Source organism: Amia ocellicauda, chromosome 15 (assembly GCF_036373705.1).
Source record: "Amia ocellicauda isolate fAmiCal2 chromosome 15, fAmiCal2.hap1, whole genome shotgun sequence".
NCBI classification, from domain to species: domain Eukaryota; kingdom Metazoa; phylum Chordata; class Actinopteri; order Amiiformes; family Amiidae; genus Amia; species Amia ocellicauda.
Genome location: NC_089864.1, coordinates 17,387,122 through 17,407,591, shown reverse-complemented (window position 1 = coordinate 17,407,591; position 20,470 = coordinate 17,387,122). Strand labels below are relative to the sequence as shown.

The window sequence follows — 20,470 nt, the reverse complement described above, 5'->3', positions numbered from 1 at the left end:
GTCTTCCCCACAGCATTCTGCTTATTTCTAATGCCACAACCAAATCATATCCCACTCAACAGCTTTTAATTAAATGATATAGGAAACGTTCATGTGTTCTTGTGGATTGCTCATGCTGCCATGTTCTCTAGCTACACAAATTGAATTGCATATGTCACCACATTGACTGACTGTATTAGTGTTCATTAACATATCCCCCCTGGGAACTCACTGGATGGCTTTCATCAAGGATGTTTTTCATCAGGAGTCATAGTCCCCCTGTGCAGAAATGTTATTTTTTTGGTGAAAGAATTAACATATAACTGTTAATGTGGATATACCCCACTAGGCACATTTATTAGCATTACCTGCAATGTAGAATTGCTTTGAATTAGGAGCTGAAGCCATGTTAGTGAGCAAAAGCAAAAATTTGTGTCATTCTTCATTCCGGGGGGAATCTTAAAAGGAGGCACAATAATAATCTATCACTTTTGATTTAACCTCTTCAAAATGTCCCTGTTAATAATAGATGTCATCAGTACTTCTTGTTCAGCTTAAAGATTCATGTATGTATGTATGTATGTATGTATGTATATATATATATATATATATATGTGTGTGTGTGTTTTAGCTAATTTATCCTTAAACTTTCTGACAAATGTAGCATCACTGATTTTGAGTTCCTGTCTGTCTTGTGATGGAGAAAGCTGAAAATGAAGACTGTCATGTTTTCATTAGAGCTCCGATGAAGCCTGCTTGCAGTGATGCTCCTCATTTGCAGTTAAAATGAGCTACTAATCTGTAGTTTAATTGCTCTTTAATTGATCTAGTTTGTATGATATTTGATAAGAAACAAACAAAACCAAAAGTCCTGAAGAAAAGGTCATTTTTGGTGTGGTTTATCTGTTCTGTTTATTTGATGTTACATAAATTCTTTAGAAAGGTTAGCTAAGGCTTCAGACATTGTACTCCATGGATGGTTATTAGAGAAAATTATTTATTGATACATGGATCATATTTGTGCAGTTCTGGAAATAAGTAATGAATCACTATATAATGCAAGTGTGCAAATGCAATAGAACAAGATTAATAAAATCCCCTGCAGATTTGTCATTTATTGAGCTTTGTACACACACAATACAGTTGTTTACTAGCATAAATTAATTAATACTAAAGACAATCATTCTTTGAAGGTGGGTTTGCTGTTATTGTCTGCAATCTTTCTCATAAGTTTCTTCCATGACATCTCAGTGTTGCATTCATTTTAAATCCTTTTGGATTCCAGTCTGTGTATCAACATCAGCATCTAGATTTACTTATTTAGCTTTTTCTGTGTGTGTGTAGATAAGTGGTTTGTCTAAAGACATAAATGTGTAAACAAGACCAGTGCTCTCTGCTCCTGCTGTTGATGCACACAATCCTCAATAACAGGCACGGTATCTGTGTTTTGCAGGATCTTGATGACATAGAGGATGAAAATGAACAACTGAAGCAAGAAAATAAGACCCTCCTGAAGGTTGTAGGTCAGCTGACCAGGTAGATGTCTTGTGTCTGGAAGTTGAGAAGAGGGATGTGGGTCTCCAGCAAGGTTGCCGCGGAATGCCCGGCGCACCCTGCAGATGTTAGAGTATTCCAATGTTTTTTCTTGTTGTTTATTAGAGGAAGAATTTCCAAATAACAGGATGAGCTTTCCTTAGAGACATGTATGAGAGAGTCACGCACAACTGTTTCCCTCTGTCTGAATTTTAAAAGAGGAACACAGTGACTGGTTTAGTAAGTACTGAATCCAGCTTTCAAAATGGGATGTCTATGAACACTTTGGGTGAGACTATATTTAATGTAAATGTATTGTATATAGGCCCTGTGAGATTGTTTTGAGAAACAAAAAACATGAATGTAAGTAGTGGACCATTAAACACTAATGAGATGTATATGTGTGTACATACATGCATGCATATATACATACATTCTTACATACATGCATATTACAAAGGATTGACACCTCTGATAATAATAGTATCATCATAGAAGGGTTTTGTTTATTGACCAAGGTGAACTGCAGTTACATCATTTCTGGCGACTCCATTGGATCATTTTGGTATTTAATTATTTTTTTAATAGTTCAGTAGTTAAGTAAGCTACATTTAAGCCAAAATACACTAGATCAAGACTTCCATTAGCCAAAATATGCTTAATTTCTTGCAGATAGAACTACATTTATAATTCCGTAGCATTGTTTTTTCGTATGAAAAAGAAAGCCTGGTGCTTTTTCAGTTTATAAAACAGAGGACAGTGATATGTTTGGTACACATCATCAGTACTACTGGCTATTTTTGTTTTTATTTTTACACTGAAAACCTGGGCTGAAGATGATGCATTAATACAATACGTTAACGGCACAAACAAAATGATTACATAGTCTGGTTATTGGGATCTGTGCATTTTAATTTTTTTGAGAAACTATTTTAAAATCTACACTTAAGGCTAGTGAGAAACGTAAGGGTTAAAAAGATGCTGTTATTACCTGTCACTTATTTAAATGATCTTTATCACTTTTATCAATTTGCATATAAATATCATCCAATAATTCAGCAAACTACACAACTTGTTCATGACGAACAACATAAACAGTGAAAGCATTTTAGTTATTTAAACAAAATTAAAGCAGGAACAAATGCGTTGGCTATACTTTGAATTCCTTTATGTTGTTCCTATGGTTTCATTTGCTTTTTATTTAAAAGCAAATATGGTAAAACAGATGTTTGTTATTTTATCAAATGCTTTATTTTGGGCTGCTGGTAGTGCTTAGTAACAAATCCTTATTTTTTAATCTTAAATCTTAAAAGTATGTACTGAAATCGATATTGCTTTTGTTACCACTTTCAATACATGTCAGCATATAATGTTTAACGTAGCTTGTATCAAGAAGGCTTTGTTAGATTTTACCAGTAGATAATGCGTGTACAGGAGAGAAACGTCATTTAATAAAAGTGTGAGTATATCTTTCATATCGAGTGTGTATTTTTATTTCAGCAACTTTTCACAGACGGTCTGCACTCCTTGCAACTCTTGTCACCTTTGAAGTCAAAGAGCAAACAATGTTTTGAGCATTTTGCATCCATTGTTATTCATCAGGGGGATGGAGAGGAAAGTCCATGGCTACAGTCACAGGGGCGACTTCATAAAGTGTCATTCTCCTATCAATGACATGACATGACATGATCTGTGCCAGCGCTGTCACGCATGTCCTTGTCTATAGAGGGGAAAGATATCCTTGGATCCTGGCACGGTTAAGAGCGAAAGAGAACAGTGTAAAAATATATATTGGCCTTTTTCATTATGAAGATGATTATTATTAATTTACCCATCATACAATGTACTACATATACATGACGGTACAAGCGTAACAATTTTGCTATCAACAAAATCGTTTAGATATTGCAGCGAATAACATTAAGGTAGAAGAGAAGATCAGCAAAGTCTGAAGACATAAACAGAGGTGTCTCAGGGATGTAACAATGTGTCTCCCAACAATGCATGTGTTGATGAATTGATATTGCTCATTCCTTGGTATCCAATAATTTTTGTTTGCTAACATAAACATTTACAGCCAATGCTCAAGTGCAGCTGCCGGGCGGCCGTATGGATAAACAGATGACACACTCTGACAGCAATGTGTACTACTGACTGAATGCATTATAGGTGTTTCCCTTCACATTGGTATTTGTCTTCAATGCTGAAGACATACTTTGTGTAAATATATTTTTATTGCACCAAAGCACGTAATCTACTAGTTAAACCTGGAATAAAACAGTCACTTTGAGGGACTTAAACCTAAGCTAAAGTTGACTGAATGCAGTACATGGATTTTTAATTAATACAGGCTAATAATATGTAGTATAACAATAATTCATGTTATATATATATATATATATATATATATATATATATATATATACACTCACCTAAAGGATTATTAGGAACACCTGTTCAATTTCTCATTAATGCAATTATCTAACCAACCAATCACATGGCAGTTGCTTCAATGCATTTAGGGGTGTGGTCCTGGTCAAGACAATCTCCTGAACTCCAAACTGAATGTCTGAATGGGAAAGAAAGGTGATTTAAGCAATTTTGAGCGTGGCATGGTTGTTGGTGCCAGACGGGCCGGTCTGAGTATTTCACAATCTGCTCAGTTACTGGGATTTTCACGCACAACCATTTCTAGGGTTTACAAAGAATGGTGTGAAAAGGGAAAAACATCCAGTATGCGGCAGTCCTGTGGGCGAAAATGCCTTGTTGATGCTAGAGGTCAGAGGAGAATGGGCCGACTGATTCAAGCTGATAGAAGAGCATCTTTGACTGAAATAACCACTCGTTACAACCGAGGTATGCAGCAAAGCATTTGTGAAGCCACAACACGTACAACCTTGAGGCGGATGGGCTACAACAGCAGAAGACCCCACCGGGTACCACTCATCTCCACTACAAATAGGAAAGAGGCTACAATTTGCACAAGCTCACCAAAATTGGACAGTTGAAGACTGGAAAAATGTTGCCTGGTCTGATGAGTTTCGATTTCTGTTGAGACATTCAGATGGTAGAGTCAGAATTTGGCGTAAACAGAATGAGAACATGGATCCATCATGCCTTGTTACCACTGTGCAGGCTGGTGGTGGTGGTGTAATGGTGTGGGGGATGTTTTCTTGGCACACTTGAGGCCCCTTAGTGCCAATTGGGCATCGTTTAAATGCCACGGCCTACCTGAGCATTGTTTCTGACCATGTCCATCCCTTTATGACCACCATGTACCCATCCTCTGATGGCTACTTCCAGCAGGATAATGAACCATGTCACAAAGGTGGAATCATTTCAAATTGGTTTCTTGAACATGACAATGAGTTCACTGTACTAAACTGGCCCCCACAGTCACCAGATCTCAACCCAATAGAGCATCTTTGGGATGTGGTGGAACGGGAGCTTCGTGCCCTGGATGTGCATCCCACAAATCTCCATCAACTGCAAGATGCTATCCTATCAATATGGGCCAACATTTCTAAAGAATGCTTTCAGCACCTTGTTGAATCAATGCCACGTAGAATTAAGGCAGTTCTGAAGGCGAAAGGGGGTCAAACACAGTATTAGTATGGTGTTCCTAATAATCCTTTAGGTGAGTGTATATATATGTGTGTTTATATATGCATGCAAGTGACTCTTTTTTCCTAATGTTTCTAATTTAGTAAAATGTTAAACTAATTAAGTTTTGCTCGAGTGCAGACAATTTTTCAAATTATTTTACACAAGACGTCAAATGAGTCACAGAAACTGCATGTAGATGAGCCTCTTGACAGCACTGTTGAAGTCCTTTACAAATGAGATATTAGCTGTACTGAGCCATGTTGTATTGCTACTGCAATCTGAACTATAAGGTTTATGAATAGGAGCCTAAACACACTCCAGATTTAATCTGAATCATAAACCCAGGACAGTAGGAGTTTGCCAAGTCTCCCACACTTTTACAGCATTCACAGAGTATTTCAACAGCACTTGGGGGGATGCACTCTGATCATGGATTGAGACGGAGTGTCTTTGAATGTGGCCTCGACCAATACTGTAAACAAATACTGGGCTAATCTCATGCGCGGTCAGCTCTCCGGTCCTGTGCTGGTGAATCCCAGACTCTGTGTATGTTTCTTAATGTCTCGATGCATGCCACTGCAACCAGACAAGTCATTACAGCCTGTTAGGTAAAAGGAGAAGATGATGAATAATAAAATAAAAAAAAACATTCAATTGAATTTCAAAGGTGTGCATTCAATTCATTCGGTTTGCTTATACCATCAGCTCTTGGTCCCCATGCTTGTTGGAACCAGCCATGTTTGCCGTTGCTGCCCCCCAGCTCTAACACGATTAACACGATACATCTGTTCTGCTGCACACCAGTGCTCCCCGACCGCGGTATGGCTCAGAGAGCACAAGACTCAACCTAGGCCCAAGACATGTTGCAAAAAGAAGATGTTCTAAATACTTACTCATACCTTACAACACAGTGCCTTGCAACCATTTATTAACCACCTGCTGCCATCCAGTTATACTACATTTAAGCAGATGGAGGCCCTGGGGCCATGTTTCTCACAGCTGGACTTTTGCATGTTGCCAGATTTACTATATGCACCACTATGCAGCTCGTGTTATTTCAACCCTGGTAAACGACCCCATTTATTGTCCCGCATAAAACACCCTACAGGATTGTGCTTCGCAGTGTAACCAGTATAACTCATGTATATGAAATAGAAAGTCCGTGTCCTTCTTCCCTCAAATGATGACACTGATAGAGATTTTGAAAAAGGTAATTTCACTGTTTGGGATTAGTAATACCAGTTTTGTCAAAGCACATCTGTGCAGCTTGCTAGCACTTTGCTTCAGGATGTTATTGTACTATGGGCAGAACTTTTATAAAGGAAGAGTTAGTCAACAGAAATGGGAAATAAAATCAAATGAGTGTGGGGGAGGGGAGGGGGGAATTGAATGCACTTGGTAACAGTGTTGGCGGAATTAAATTTCAATATCTGATAATTAAACAATTAAATTCCGTCAATGAGGCAGCTGCTATCATGCCATCTTTCCTGTAGTCAGGATTTAGAGGTGTTTTTGAAGCTGTCTTGTCTGATACTATCTTGAATTTAATGTCATGTTTTCTAAACCGGTCTCCTTGCAATCCCTATGAATTCTAGGGCATACAGCATTGAGTGAAAGTTTCAATTCTGTTATTAAATATATTACCTTCTGAGGACCAGTCAGTTGTATTACCAATATATTAACCAGACCTGTTTAATGTTTTATTTTTTATTTATTTTTTTATATACACACAGAACTCACAGTTAGAATAAAGTTAGTCTGGGATATTTAGCCTGCAAAGCCCTTTCATGGGAAGATGACATCTTAAATTCAATTAATAATGTGTGTATTCAAATATAAAATATGTTCACTTGTTTTCTTTTGATATTTTTTTTCAGACCCTTTTTAATAGTATGCACACAATTTCAAATTTACAGAACTTTTGTTTAATTTTAATGCATATAAAAGGGGAAAGGTAAAAATGACTTGAATTATCAGTTATATTTTTTGTTTTATTAAAGCATAGATAATTATAGATTATACATCAGTCAACAGTCTTACAAAATTAATTGTATAAAATATGTCTTAGAGTAGAATATTCAAAATGCTGGTAATTATCAACATTAAAGCAAAGGAAAACTACTTGTAACTAAATGTAGTCAATGTTCTTGCGGTTTTGAATTCGATACAAAAACAAGTAATAATTCAGTCTTTAACTGGCACTGCTACCATTGTTCTTGGTTTATTATACAGCAGGAAGCTCAGTTGAATAGCCCAATGCCATGCTATTTCATGCATGTTTATAATAATGGACGGCACGTATGGTAGTAGTTTCTGTACTTCTGCCACCTTGTGAAGGTTTGCCGTACTACATCTGTGGATTTATAATGTATGTGTATATTAACAATGTGTTCTTAATATATTACAAATACATTAAAACTATAACGTGGGAGAATGTATAGTGTCGAAGAAGGGAAGACAGAGTGCAAAAGGAACTATAATTGCATCTAACAGAAAATGCTAAAATCACAAACAATATATTAGCAAAAATAATCACAAATAGTTTGCAATAAATACTTTCATACCACAACCCTCTATAATCTTTCAGTACTGTGTGAATGTGTGTATGTGTATATATACATGTATATGCACACACGCACATTAAATCCATACCGGTTACAGACTAGCAGTACAGTAGTCTAACTACAGACCCGGCTCACCACCTTCTCCTATTTACTTAAGTGAAGCCTTTATATAGTCCCCTCATAATTAGCCAGACTACTGTCAACTGGAAGACAGGGTGTTACAGTGTATGAGATCACAGTCAATCATCTACACGTTTGTCAATAACGTTAATCTGTTAACTTCTGATAAAAGTATAATACCTCTATATACGAAAGTAATGTACATATATAATTACTGTACTTAATTGCCATTCTATGCCATGAGTTGCAAATCCTCCCCCCCTACACGAGTAGGAAGACCCATGACACGCATTACACGCTGCCGTGTCCGCGCCTGCGCACAGTAGCGGAACTCCGCCGTATTCACAAACAAATCAAATGCAATGAAATGAAGCAACACGGATATTTCCAAACACACAATGTGCACAGTGTCTGCAGGGATTTGTGCAGCTTTTCCCTGACAGCGCACTGTAACACATTGGACCTGCGCTGCAAAGCACGCAAACCACACCGTAACACCCGCAGCGTGCGGCACGACAGGTAGGCCCATTTTATTTCCATTCATCAGTGTGTATGCGTTCAATTAATCTGTATTTCTAACTGTTTGTCATACATTTAATAATTTCATCACAAAAACATATTTTAGATATGAGTTTTCCATTTTGGAAGGGACTGCCAGAAAGCAATGGCTGCACTAAATACATGCTTTCTTACTTTGTTTCTCTTCTTCTTTGTCACTCAAGCAGATATTATCATTCAATCTGTATCTGTCGTTTGATCAGGTGCAGAGCCATGATAAGACAAAGGCCTTGCAGTCATGGCCACATCAAACACAGACCAGTGAGACCTTTTAAGGAATGAGTGAATAACTGAATATTAAATACATACACAAAGAAAGACTTTAAACTTGATGTAAACAGTGATGCTTACTCCCCATCAACACCACCATTACTCCTTCGAGAAAACCCACAAGAAGAACAGCCGACCACGCCAGTAATAATGGTAGTGCTTAAGTAGGTCTGCTGACTGCCGGCAGGTTTTGAAGGAAAGAGAAGGCAAAGTGACCCCTGACCTTCCCCCTTTCTGCTGTCAGCACTTCAGATGCGCAACCTGTGACTGTGTATCAAATGTGAAGAGAAGACCTTCATGACTAATGCATATCGATCTTGAGTGATGGTCTCTTTAGATAAGGAGGGAAGATATTTCAATGCCCTTTCATAGAGTGCAGGGATGGGATGTGTGAGTGTAGATGTGTCGGTTCCTGTAGCTTGATAAATGATCAACACATCTGAAGTGTCCCTCAGCCCTTAATGACAGGGGCCCAGAAGGACCACAGGTGATTTAGCGATTTGCAGCTCCCTCGGGCAGCGCAGCATGCATTTCACTACACGCCTGGACATGGGGATGAGCCGGTGGGAATGTGCTTAAAATCAACTGTTATACATCATTCGTAGTGTGGAAACAGGACTTTTGTTAACCACAGAAAAAGACAAATAAGTTGATGGTAAGGAGTGCCCTGTGCCCAATATGTTTCATGGATGTCTTACAAAATTGCAAATCAATAAATAGTTGTTAAAAGTGTGATGTTATATCCTACAGCTTTGAGTTGCTGAAATATTGCTTCTTTATATACATATGTGGCTTGTGCTGTACTGTGCACACTTCTATATTTTCCTCTCATGAGATCTGTGGTTGTTTCAGTCATTACTTTCCACTTGCAGTTTTTATTTGGGATACACACACCTGTGTGCTTTAAATGCTCGTAATATGATAAATAACTGGAGACTTTGGCCTAGGTAGTGCGTGTGGGTCAGAGCACCCCCCCCCCAGGAGTATGGAGCACCGTTTGTGCCAAAAGTGTTCATCCGTCAGTTTGGTAGTTCATTCGGAAATTCATCAGTTTGGCCATTGAGTAGTGAATTCATCCAGGAATCATTCATGTGGCAAGTTGTTAATATAAACGGATGAACCGATGAACTTCCAGATAAACTGACCAACTTGAACAAAGACTGGCAGATTTTGTATTTTTATGAGGTTTAATTGTTTTTAAATTGATATACAGGCTTAATTGGCTAAGGCAAAAAAGGTGTTAGTTTTAGTGTTGTTTATTTGGCTTTAGTATGTGTTCTTTTTTTAAATACAGTACATTATCCATCAAACTAATTAGCTAACAACCTTTTTGTATTAGTATTAGGCCTATTCGATTAATTATTGTGTAGCATCAATGCTTTGCAATTGGTTTAAAAGTTTAAAACCAAAATCTTTCTGTATGTTTTCATTCTTCTTTTGAGGATAACACAGATAAATGCACACAGTTTAGTGTGTATTGTTAAAATACATAAATGCACAAAAGGTGTAAAGAGCAGTCCCCCAATATAATGTCAAGCCCACCTCAACCCCCCCTACTGGGAAGAGCCTGGCGACACCCTTGCGATCAAGGATTCTGAAATGAATATAATCCATTGATGCTTGTCCTTCTATGTCACAGAATAAAGACTGCAAGTACGATTTTATAGCCTGATATAAAGGAATAATTTCGATTAATGGCACAGATTTTCTAATGAGGGGAACAAAACACGGATCGAGGTGAGAGACACAAACATCCTTTCTAATAAACTGCAACATTATTGGCTGAAGGTGTTTTATGAGAGGCTGGATTTGTATTGATTAAAATAGGCGAGTCTGCTCCTATTGGCTAGAAAGACTGAAGTGGGTTCGGCACAGTGCATGATTGACAGCTGGTCTGTTTGTCTGGAAGTTCGTCTGTTTATATTAATGACTTGACACATTAATTAATTACATAGTTGATAAAGTGACATATGTATTTATGGATTAATTGGACAAATTAATAAATTACTTGACAGATTCCTTGATGAATTTACTATGCAATGGCCAAACTGCCGAACTAACTACCAAACTGACGGATGAACACTTTTGGCACAAACAGCACTCCATACAGGAGCAGTAAAGGGATAAACTCACTACACCAAAATACACTTTCAACATGGATGTATATTAGGGCTGTCAGTCGATTAAAACATTTGATTCGTTAATCAGTAGGCATTAGTTGATTAATCGGTAGATTAATCGGTAGATTAATCGGTAGATTAGTCCGGCACTTACTAATAAGTGTAACAGTCTTTAAGTGGTTGTGCCACACATTAATATTTTAATAAATACTAGGTATTGATATTACAGTATAACAATGCTGAACAGGAATGGTAAAAAAATGAAAAAAGAAATGTATATTAAAAATAACAACTAAATAATTAAAATCCGCAAACTACATTATAATTGCTACAGCAGATGGATGTTTTGCTCATGAATGATACTGCTAACTACTGACATTGCCTTTGTAAGAAAAGCACTGCTTGCAAATGAAACAGAACCTTTACTTTGTCTTCAATGTTTCCGTATGAATCCAGTTTGAATCCAGTTTGAATCCACAGCTAGACTGTAGTTTCCCTTTAGCGGCTTTTAACCCTGCAGTTTGTGCGCGGATACTGTACTGTAGCTCTGATGTGATCTCTTGTGTGATTCGCCTAATATTACACCAGAAGCGCAGGGCTGGTCAGTTTTACAGATTTAATTTGAATTACTCTGTGTTCCTGAATACACTATGCAGACCTGTTCTTGACTTTTCCTTAATATATACAACATGCCTACGGCGTTTCAGCTGCATAAACAAAAATCAAGTTTAAATCGTTATCTCTACCTCAGCTGTCTACAGTCTTTCATGTGCTTGAGAAACACACGCATTGTACAGCATTGCAGGTGTCTTCTTACAACTGTAGTCAAATTGAGTGGACACTGAGAGTGATTACCCCGCAAATAAACAATTGTTTCATTTATTTGTTTTGACTTTACAGTGTACGTGTTTAGAAAAAAAAAAAAAACTTTATAGCAGTCATTTTAATGTTTTATGTTAATATTTACATTTAAATACCCTTCTCCATTTGTGCTCGTTTTATTTGATCATTTACCTTTCATTATTATACCACAGCGTTTAAAGAGCCATTGGTTAAAATGAACGGTTTTGGCTCTTGTAGTTAGTTTGAAATTTCGGTGCTTCTAGTGTTAACTGTATAATCGCCATTCATTATAATGAAGAAGAAAAAAAATCTGCTCAATTAAATCGATTAATCGAGGCAGCCCTAGTATATATACATTGTGCTTATTTCAGAGGGATTATGTGACCGAAAAGAGCTCATGTACACAATAACCATCCAATAACCTGTATCACTAATAGCAGACATTGAAAGAAAAGTTATAAAAACAAAAACTTTTTAAACGTTTGACCCAAAATATTAAATATTCATATGGAATGTTTTTTTTTACTTAGTAGGTTCTAGAAAAAAATCCATTATCAGTATAAGTAACCATGACATATGCAGAAACTGTCAAATACTGGTAATAAACTGAGACAGGTCTTGCTACTGTATATTTTCTTAAAAAGGCTGCCAGAAAATAGGAAACTGATCAATAAAGCGACAGAGCAGCGGATGGGTAGATAATGTTCGCTGTTTGACAGTGACAGATCTGTAGAATCAAGGGGCTGCACGTTTCAAAGGACTTTTTCCCCGAGTCTGTGAGTCACTGTGCATTTTGAACCGCGGAAAATGCATGATAAGTGTGGGGTTTCAGGGCTTAATCCAAGGTTAAGGATTCAGCCGAAGTTGTGTCTCCTCTGAGAGCTCGACTGAAATGTGTTTCTTTAAAGTGATCCTCCAGAGAAGGGTTCTGCTCAGGTTTTTATACTACTAAATACGGCAATGTGTCAACAGTTGTGGTTGTCACTCCTAGAAACATGTCTCCTCTAACCATGCCAGACATTTTACACAGGATTATTCGACACATGGCAGGAGGTTATGGGAAACCTTTTTGAATTTTAGATATATGATAGTTGCACTTAATTTGCTTAATAACATCACCTTCTGTAAAGTGCTTGTCAATTTGTAGCAATGTAGTCCCATTGCTATTATTCAGTTTTCGAAAAAAACAAAACAACAAACGTTTGTAAAGGATTTTGGGAAGATCATAGGTCATGATATAGCCAGAAGAAGAATCAACATGATTGGTCTCTATTGTTTCTTGTACTGATTGTATTACACTGCTTAAATTTATGTTAACAATGTATGCATATAGTAAACACTTTAAAGATGGTTTTCATAAACAGTCATACATGTGGCCAAATTCCATCCCCTTTTCTCCTCCTTGCATTACTTGGTTCACTTGGCTGACTCAGTTCTAGTTACACAAAAAAGGATACAAGGAAAGGAGAGGAGCCAAAATCCCTTTAAATATTTTGCTTAGGAGCTGGTTCCATTTATGACTGTTCACATAAGTAAATATTACAAAAGCCAAGATTTTTAAGTGCATTTATACAGCTCCATTTAAAGTACTAATTCAAAATGTTTCTCAATACTTTTCTTGGTTACCAACACTCTTATGAAGTGATGGACGATTTGCAGTCCAGTAGATACTGTTTGAAGTGCAGCTTGGGCCATTCATGTGTGAGTCTTGGAGAAAAGCCTCAGCAAAGTGATATAATCTGACATTTTCTCTATTCTTAGGTATTGAATTTTGATGATTTTGCCATCTTGGCTACAAACCTTTTCATTTCTTGTTATTTGTATGAAAGAAGCTCAACATTTAGACTCAACATCTAAAAAAAATATACAAAGGAAAAGGAAAATCTGTAACCTGGTCACGGTTTGCTCTCTGCTCTTCAAGAAATGGGCGTATTGCTAACTGAAACTGGCTTTGTATGTCACTTTTCCCCGTCACCAGGTCTTCCTACAGTGTGACAAGTATCTCTAAAATGGAGTGGAAAACACCGATTTGTCAGCTGCTCAGATTTGTTCAGCAAACAATAAATATTACAAATATATTCCCAACCTCCATTTCAAAGAGATTCAAACAGTAACTGAACTAGTGGCAAACATAAATTGACAACTTTACATGGCCTCCATTGTCTTTGTGTGGGAGCCTAGCTTTGGTGACTTTGATACAGGTTATTAGCATTAGCACTAGCACTTGGCTCAATGAGGAAAGGCATGTGGCAGTTTGGAGGCTGCAGCTTTCCTGAGGTCAGCAGGTAATGGCAAGGGCTCATGTGGTTCGAACTTTAGGGAGAATGTTGTGAGACATCAGGGAAAGAGAAGGCTTTGGGACAGGGTGAGACATTGGGGGTACAAGCCACAGGGAGACTCTGAGACACTGAACCATCATGATCAGAACATTCCTACCTCCAGTACATGCTAAAACCACTGATGTGGATGATGACAGTGTAGCCATAGCCTAACACATGTACAGAGGGGAAGCCATATTGAATGTCTTAACTTCCATATTGTGTGTAATGAACGCCAAACCTAAAAGGTGTGAGAAGTGCAACCACTCGCCACCATTTTAAGAAGGAACCTCTGTTTTAGTTTAAAATTGACTTGGGTTCTAATTAGAGTTCTAATTGATGTACAGGGTCTTTACATGCATTATATATTTGTTTATTTACGTAATCTCTTTGAAACAGTAGACATTACGGAAGTGGAACGATGTTCATATGTGAGGCAGAGCACTGAGGTGATTGGGTGTAAGGAAGTGTCCGAAAAGCTGCGATGTAATATAGTTTTTGAAATAGCTGCAAACAAACCATGTGAAGTGGTTGACGTGAGGTCGAAAGAATCAGAGATAAGTGTTTTACAATATTCCTGCTACAGTGTTGGCCTCAATTTCTGAGGTAAAAAGAAAAGAAAAAAGGTGTGTGAAAAGAATGGCGACGGAGCCACAATCCCCAGAGCTTTGCTATATGCAAAGGTATTGTTCTCAAAAGGAGTGGTGACTGAAAAGACTGCAGATCTATTTACAGCTGGGCTTTACTATGTCTGGATGTTTCTGGTAGTGAAAATCGGGCATTAACAAGAACTGAACTTGGAGGGAGTATTGAGGCGTTCGTCAGTGGATCAGAAGTCTTAACAATGTCCTTCCGTGATGAAAATTGGAGGGCCTTTGTAGCACAGAGTCCAGAACATGCTTGTAGATAAAATAAATAGGCTACTACTTGTACTAACAATGAAACAAGGCATGTTAAACTTCAGTAGATACATTTAGCCAAATCCAAAATATTTGCATTAATGCCCCTTCATTCCACCCACTTTTGAACAAAAAACGAAGTCTTGTTGAAACCGTAATTCAACAGTTTCCTAGAAAGTACAAAGCAAAACAAATACTAATTAAGATCATTAAAGCTGTCCTCGGCACATACAGATATCTAATTGATATTCACCTCACCATCCACAATGTTATATTATATTAGGCGTTTGTTTCTGTATTAATAATAATAATATAATCTTGTCCTCTGATATTCCTCCAGAAGAGGCTCAAGATCTGTTTACTGTGGGAATGAGATTATATTCCCCAAGTTTCCCATAAAGATGAGCCATTTTTATGTCACTGTGAAGAGAGGCAACCCCCCCTAATTGGTGCTGGTTCTCTCACCAGATGCCAATGACAGTTAATGGTGTGTGATAGAGATACATTTATACCTTTCATGCTACTTGCTGGTCAATTACCTTAATTGCAATTTCGTTCAAATTGACCGTGCTACCCTGCCAATCAAATGTACCAATTGCTTGTTAATTTTAAAATGAGTGAAATGTTTTTGAAAATTACTGCTTAATCTATTGTTTACTGTGATGATAAATTGGTCATATTTCTAAGCTGTTGTTTTTTTAGAAAACCTTCTTGCAGGTGTCAAGGAAAGAGGCTTTGTTTTACACTTTGATTTCATGGGATGTAATTTAATCATGTTGTGAGACCAGCCTGAATCCTTGATTTAACAGTCCTTTTTGTTTTGTTGCTGAACTCAGAACAGTGTGACAATAGCCGTTGCAACATTGGTGTTTATGTAGCTGACAAAAAAAAAATTACATTCTGTTTGGTTTAAAAAGAAAATATTTATTATTATGCAGCTTGCATTAATCTTAGCACTATTTACATTCTGTTGTTGCTTTACTAAATATGTCTCCAGCTGTGTGCATTAACTAGGAGTGGAAGTTCCTGGAATATTAAAGGACTAGTATTGTTTGATTTTGTCTTGATGTAACTATGGAACCTTTGATAAGCTTTTCACAAAAATATATACACACGTATGTTGAAACTATAAAGAAAGACTTACTCTAAACAGGAACTATTATCTTTTTCAATATCAGAATGGCATGCACCTCTCTATGTACTGTATGGATTAGATAAATATATATCTGTGTAAATTGGTTTATTATCAAATGAAATTCGAATACTGGTATATCACTCCGTAAAATATCTTTAAAGTGGGAGAAAGAAGTTAGAGGAGTTCATCATCAACAGGAAATAAAACATTTTTATTGAACATTTGTGTATAGTAAGTTATATAACAACAATCAGAGAAACTCCACGGTGTGAATCACTACACAAAGTGAAACAAAATTTAAAAACACCTCGTCAAAAATGAAGGTATACACAGCTATATAACCGTCAGCTCGTCTTCAGCACGAGCAATATGGCAGGAAAAAACACCCCAACATTTCTACAAGAGTACAGAGAAAAATTCCACACACAAAAACACTCAAGCAGGCAGTTAATATACACAAAGGCAACTAGGATCTTTCTACAGCATCAGATTCTAATACTTTACACAGCTTAGTCTGAAAGGTAAGTGTGGCTTTTGTTGTTGTTGAGGAATGAAAATTCTTGGTCACACAGCAAGTTCAAAGTGTTCTTGAAAAGGAAATTGTAGGGTTCGTCTCATGCTTTGGTGGGCGACAGTAAAGGAAGCATTGCGCTGCAGTTCAGGGTAATGGCTTTTCACAAGGTATTTAAAAAAACCTCGCAGTCTAATCGTGCAAATCACAATGCTTCCTATCACTGTTTGTTTTAACCTGATGCGTTTAACGCTTTTGTCACCACTAACAGATCTGACTTTGAACATTTTGTTATATATCCCGTGCATTTTTACCATTCTTTTTTTATTCTTTTATTTTTTTATCCTTGAGTTCTTTTAACAAGCATTTTCATACTGTAGGAATATTCAAATAAATAAATATATATTAAAAAATTAGAACTATGAAATCCCTCTTTACAAAAGAATGCACTATAGACACCAATGCCTAATTAGGGATAAATAACAAATGTAATCAAAACTATTCAGTAATGGAATAGATAGTCCTAAATACTTACTGGGGTCCATAAAGAGTTTTACTTTAGTAAATCAATATTTATTGCAACAATTTAAAAAAAAAGTGCCATCTGTATCTGGCCCCACAATAACAATAAAAAAAGGTTTACGCACAATCCAGTACATTCGGGTACACGCTTCCATTGTCACTACAAAAAAAGATGGCAATCGTGCCTAATTAATAAATATATAATAAAATAAATTAACAAACTCATCATTCAATTATTCACAAGTATACTCTTTAAAATAGGTGTAGTGTTTTGGTATTTTTTTTGTAAAGGTACTTTCCTGATTGTAGTTGTTGTTGGACCTGTGTGCAAGAAAAATGAAAAAGAAGAAATTAAGAAGAAACAATAGAGGGAAAAATAGGATAGCTAATGATGAAGGTGTTAAGCTCTCACTCACATAGAAACTACATGTGCTGTGTCCTAACCATTGCTTGGAAATTAATTCAACTGATAATAGTATGTTTTTTTATTTTTATTTTTTTATTTCTTGGGCAACACCACCCACATAACACTATGTGATGAACATACAATATTGCACAGTGCTCAACAAAATGCTGTGTGATTTGACCCGCTCATTAAAAACTCGGTTTCCTATGCATAGCCCATCAGTTCTTGATTGGTCCACAGTTATTAGAACTGTCTTTGCTATGCACACTTTCAGCAGTGCAGAAGAAGGGAATGGCAGTATTAATACAATATCACTACAGAATAAATTGGTCGCTATCCACTGAGAAATCTACATTTCTAAGCACGCACGGCAGTCACAGTGATACACAAAGCAGTCCTTCGAGACTCTTATGGAATGACTAATAGCTTTATAATAGTGCCATTTACTACATAATAACATTGAAAACATTTAGAAACTCCTCCTGAAGCAAGCGTCTAGTATACACAAGAGGTTCCTCAAAGATAAGAGAAACGGTTTTAATTTTCTAAAACTTTTCACTTATTCCTCTTGTTAACCCGTAGTAAAGGACAAATTGACTCGTTTAAAGTTTTCATTTAACTTAGCAGACCATTAACTTTTACGGTTTTTCGATTTGTTTTATCTCCTTTGCTCTTCCCCGTGAATATGACACTAGAGAACCGGCCGGCCACCATTGCCTCGGTAGTGTGGCAGTACAGAATGGCAGCCATTGTTGTTTCCCCATCGACTGCAGTCCAAAACGGTAGATGGTTACTTCTTCAGAGACAAAGCGGCCTGGCAGTGTGCCTGAACAAGCGATACAACTCGGTTGCGAGTCCAGAGTCGAGAACAGCCCAGCAGCTGCTGTTGTGTAACAGACTGACAGTGCAAAATGGCAGCCACAACAAAAGTGGCAGTAAAACATGGCTGCCGATAATGCCACTGTGAGAAGGCAGTACAACGCGATGCCTGCTATTCTGGACACCATTTTGGTCTGAGACATTATTCCCCTTGAATAAAAACAACAACTGCTACCTTTTAGGAGTGTGCATGAAAAAAGGTTAATATATTTTTGTAACCTCCCTGAAAATGGCAGTGTTTCTACTTTCTCCAGCTTTGTCGACGTGTATACATCCTATCCAAGCAGATTGACTGTTATCATTATTATATTTGTCTTTTAAAGTCAAACTGTATTGTATACCCTTCTCTTGATTTCTATTGATTGAAGGCAAGGGGATGCTATAAAAAGAGACCCCCGGTGTAGCAGAACCCCCCCATCCCATCCTTGAAGTTCATTAGCAAAAGATTATAAAAAAAATCATGCAGTTGCTAAAAAATATTCGGACATTGACATTATCTAAAAATATTAATCTTAAAGCTAGAGTCAAAACCCCTTCCCCACTTTGAAACCCCGACTCCAAACCCTTGACTAAGTGTATATCCAACAACAAGGCTATTGGAAGTATGCAATTAACAAAATCTTGTTAATATAGTTTGAAGGACACGATGGCTACAGCTTCTTTCAATTTCAGAGGGGGTTATATTCGGGGGGGTCAAAGGAATAGACATACAAGTTCAAGAGGACCTGTCTTTAAAAAATAAAGACCATATAAACAAAAAATGGTCTTAACTGAGGACCTATTTTAAAAGTAACTCACTGATTCACAACGTGAAACCGTGTTCAAACAATAAAAAAGGCAAACAATTTTGCATCTATTTGGAATTTCTTGGTACACCAAGTATGAAGCTAAACTTACAGGTCCTCAATTGAAAAATTAGTATAAAAAGTCATAAGAAACCCTGTGCTTATATAATTTTCAGCAGCATATTTTCCGTGGAACCATATTAGTTAATGGCCTTGTTTTTTTTCTTTTTTTTCTTTTTTGTTGATGGTTCGGTAAGTAAACATACAGACTGACACTGTCCTTTACAATGTGAGTGCACCTCCACTAGCATCTTGCAGGTTGGAATTTTATCTGGAATGCAGTAAGATAGAATTTTTAATCCTATAATATATAATATCAGCTCTCCTATATCTCAGTCCATTTACATAATTTAAAATAGAACATCTTATTAAAAACATCAAGATATACACAGATTTAGGAAACGCTAAACAACATACAAACACATAAACTAGAAATCATTTTTCTGCATACTGGTATATACAACTGTGATACAATTAATAATTTCAGTCATGCTCTATCTACACAGATCATATTGCTTAAAAGAAGGGGGCAATTCGGAGGGAAATGGAGAAGTCAAAGGGAGAGAGGAGATTGAAAAAGGGCCTCTACACCTGAAAAGTTAAAGAAAATCAGAAGGAAAATAGAAAGTACCATTAACATTTGTAAAAGGGTGTCATTGGGCGGAGAATGGAGAGGTGGAAGTGAATGGACCCATATCACTGAGGTATTTACACATACTGGCTAAAGAGCACTAAATGGGTAGGTATTTGAAAGGCTTCACTTTTTTTTTTTTCTTATTTCTTGACTGAGAGCTGAGCTTCTACTTCCTCCTCGGGCTTTAGGACATGCCACTGTGCGATGGGTCTCCTGGGATTGGCCAGCATGTCTGACCAATGCCTCAGCTCGGTTCCAGAGCTGTTGTAGCCCACAAACACTTTGCCGATGGCATCGTTCTTGCCGATCTTGTCATAGTCCAGAACAGTCACAACAACCTGCACTTTCTGAGGATGAACAAAGACAAGAAAATGAAGGTGAGATACTTTGTTAACCAATAAAATTAAATCATCACTGCAGCCACCACGAAGCATCCGAGACTGATGAAACAGTTTTATATTTCATTGTAGTCTTATAACAAAACTGTGTCCAACTATAGTCTAATGAAGCACAGTATTTCAGTGTTTCTGTAAGTTTGCTGATTAAACATGTTTCTCAAAACAGCTTGATTATGCCTCAGTTTATTATGCTTCCACTGGTAGATGTTTGGGTCATCACAGCTTGTAATACAATTCCTAAAGTATAGTTACATGGAAGCTAGGTTTATTATAAGACTACATTTTTTCATAGTGTCAAGTGTTAATTGGTCTTTTTATGCTTAGCATTTA

General features: G+C 37.0%; 2 protein-coding genes across 7 annotated transcripts in view; one reads left to right on the top strand and one right to left on the bottom strand.

Annotated features, from left to right (window-relative positions):
• pawr (PRKC, apoptosis, WT1, regulator) overlaps nt 1-2,985 on the top strand; it is a 69,581-nt gene extending 66,596 nt beyond the window's left edge. Inside the window, exon 6 of the mRNA XM_066687180.1 lies at nt 1,433-2,985. Within this exon, the coding sequence (XP_066543277.1) occupies nt 1,433-1,519 (87 nt within the window). The 3' untranslated portion in view covers nt 1,520-2,985. The remainder of the gene's footprint in view (nt 1-1,432) is intronic.
• Nucleotides 2,986-16,137: 13,152 nt separating this feature from the next.
• syt1a (synaptotagmin Ia) overlaps nt 16,138-20,470 on the bottom strand; it is a 235,989-nt gene continuing 231,656 nt past the window's right edge. For all 6 annotated transcript variants that reach the window (XM_066723614.1, XM_066723615.1, XM_066723616.1 and 3 more), the window contains one exon: nt 16,138-20,089. In XM_066723614.1, the coding sequence (XP_066579711.1) occupies nt 19,883-20,089 (207 nt within the window). In that variant the 3' untranslated portion in view covers nt 16,138-19,882. The remainder of the gene's footprint in view (nt 20,090-20,470) is intronic.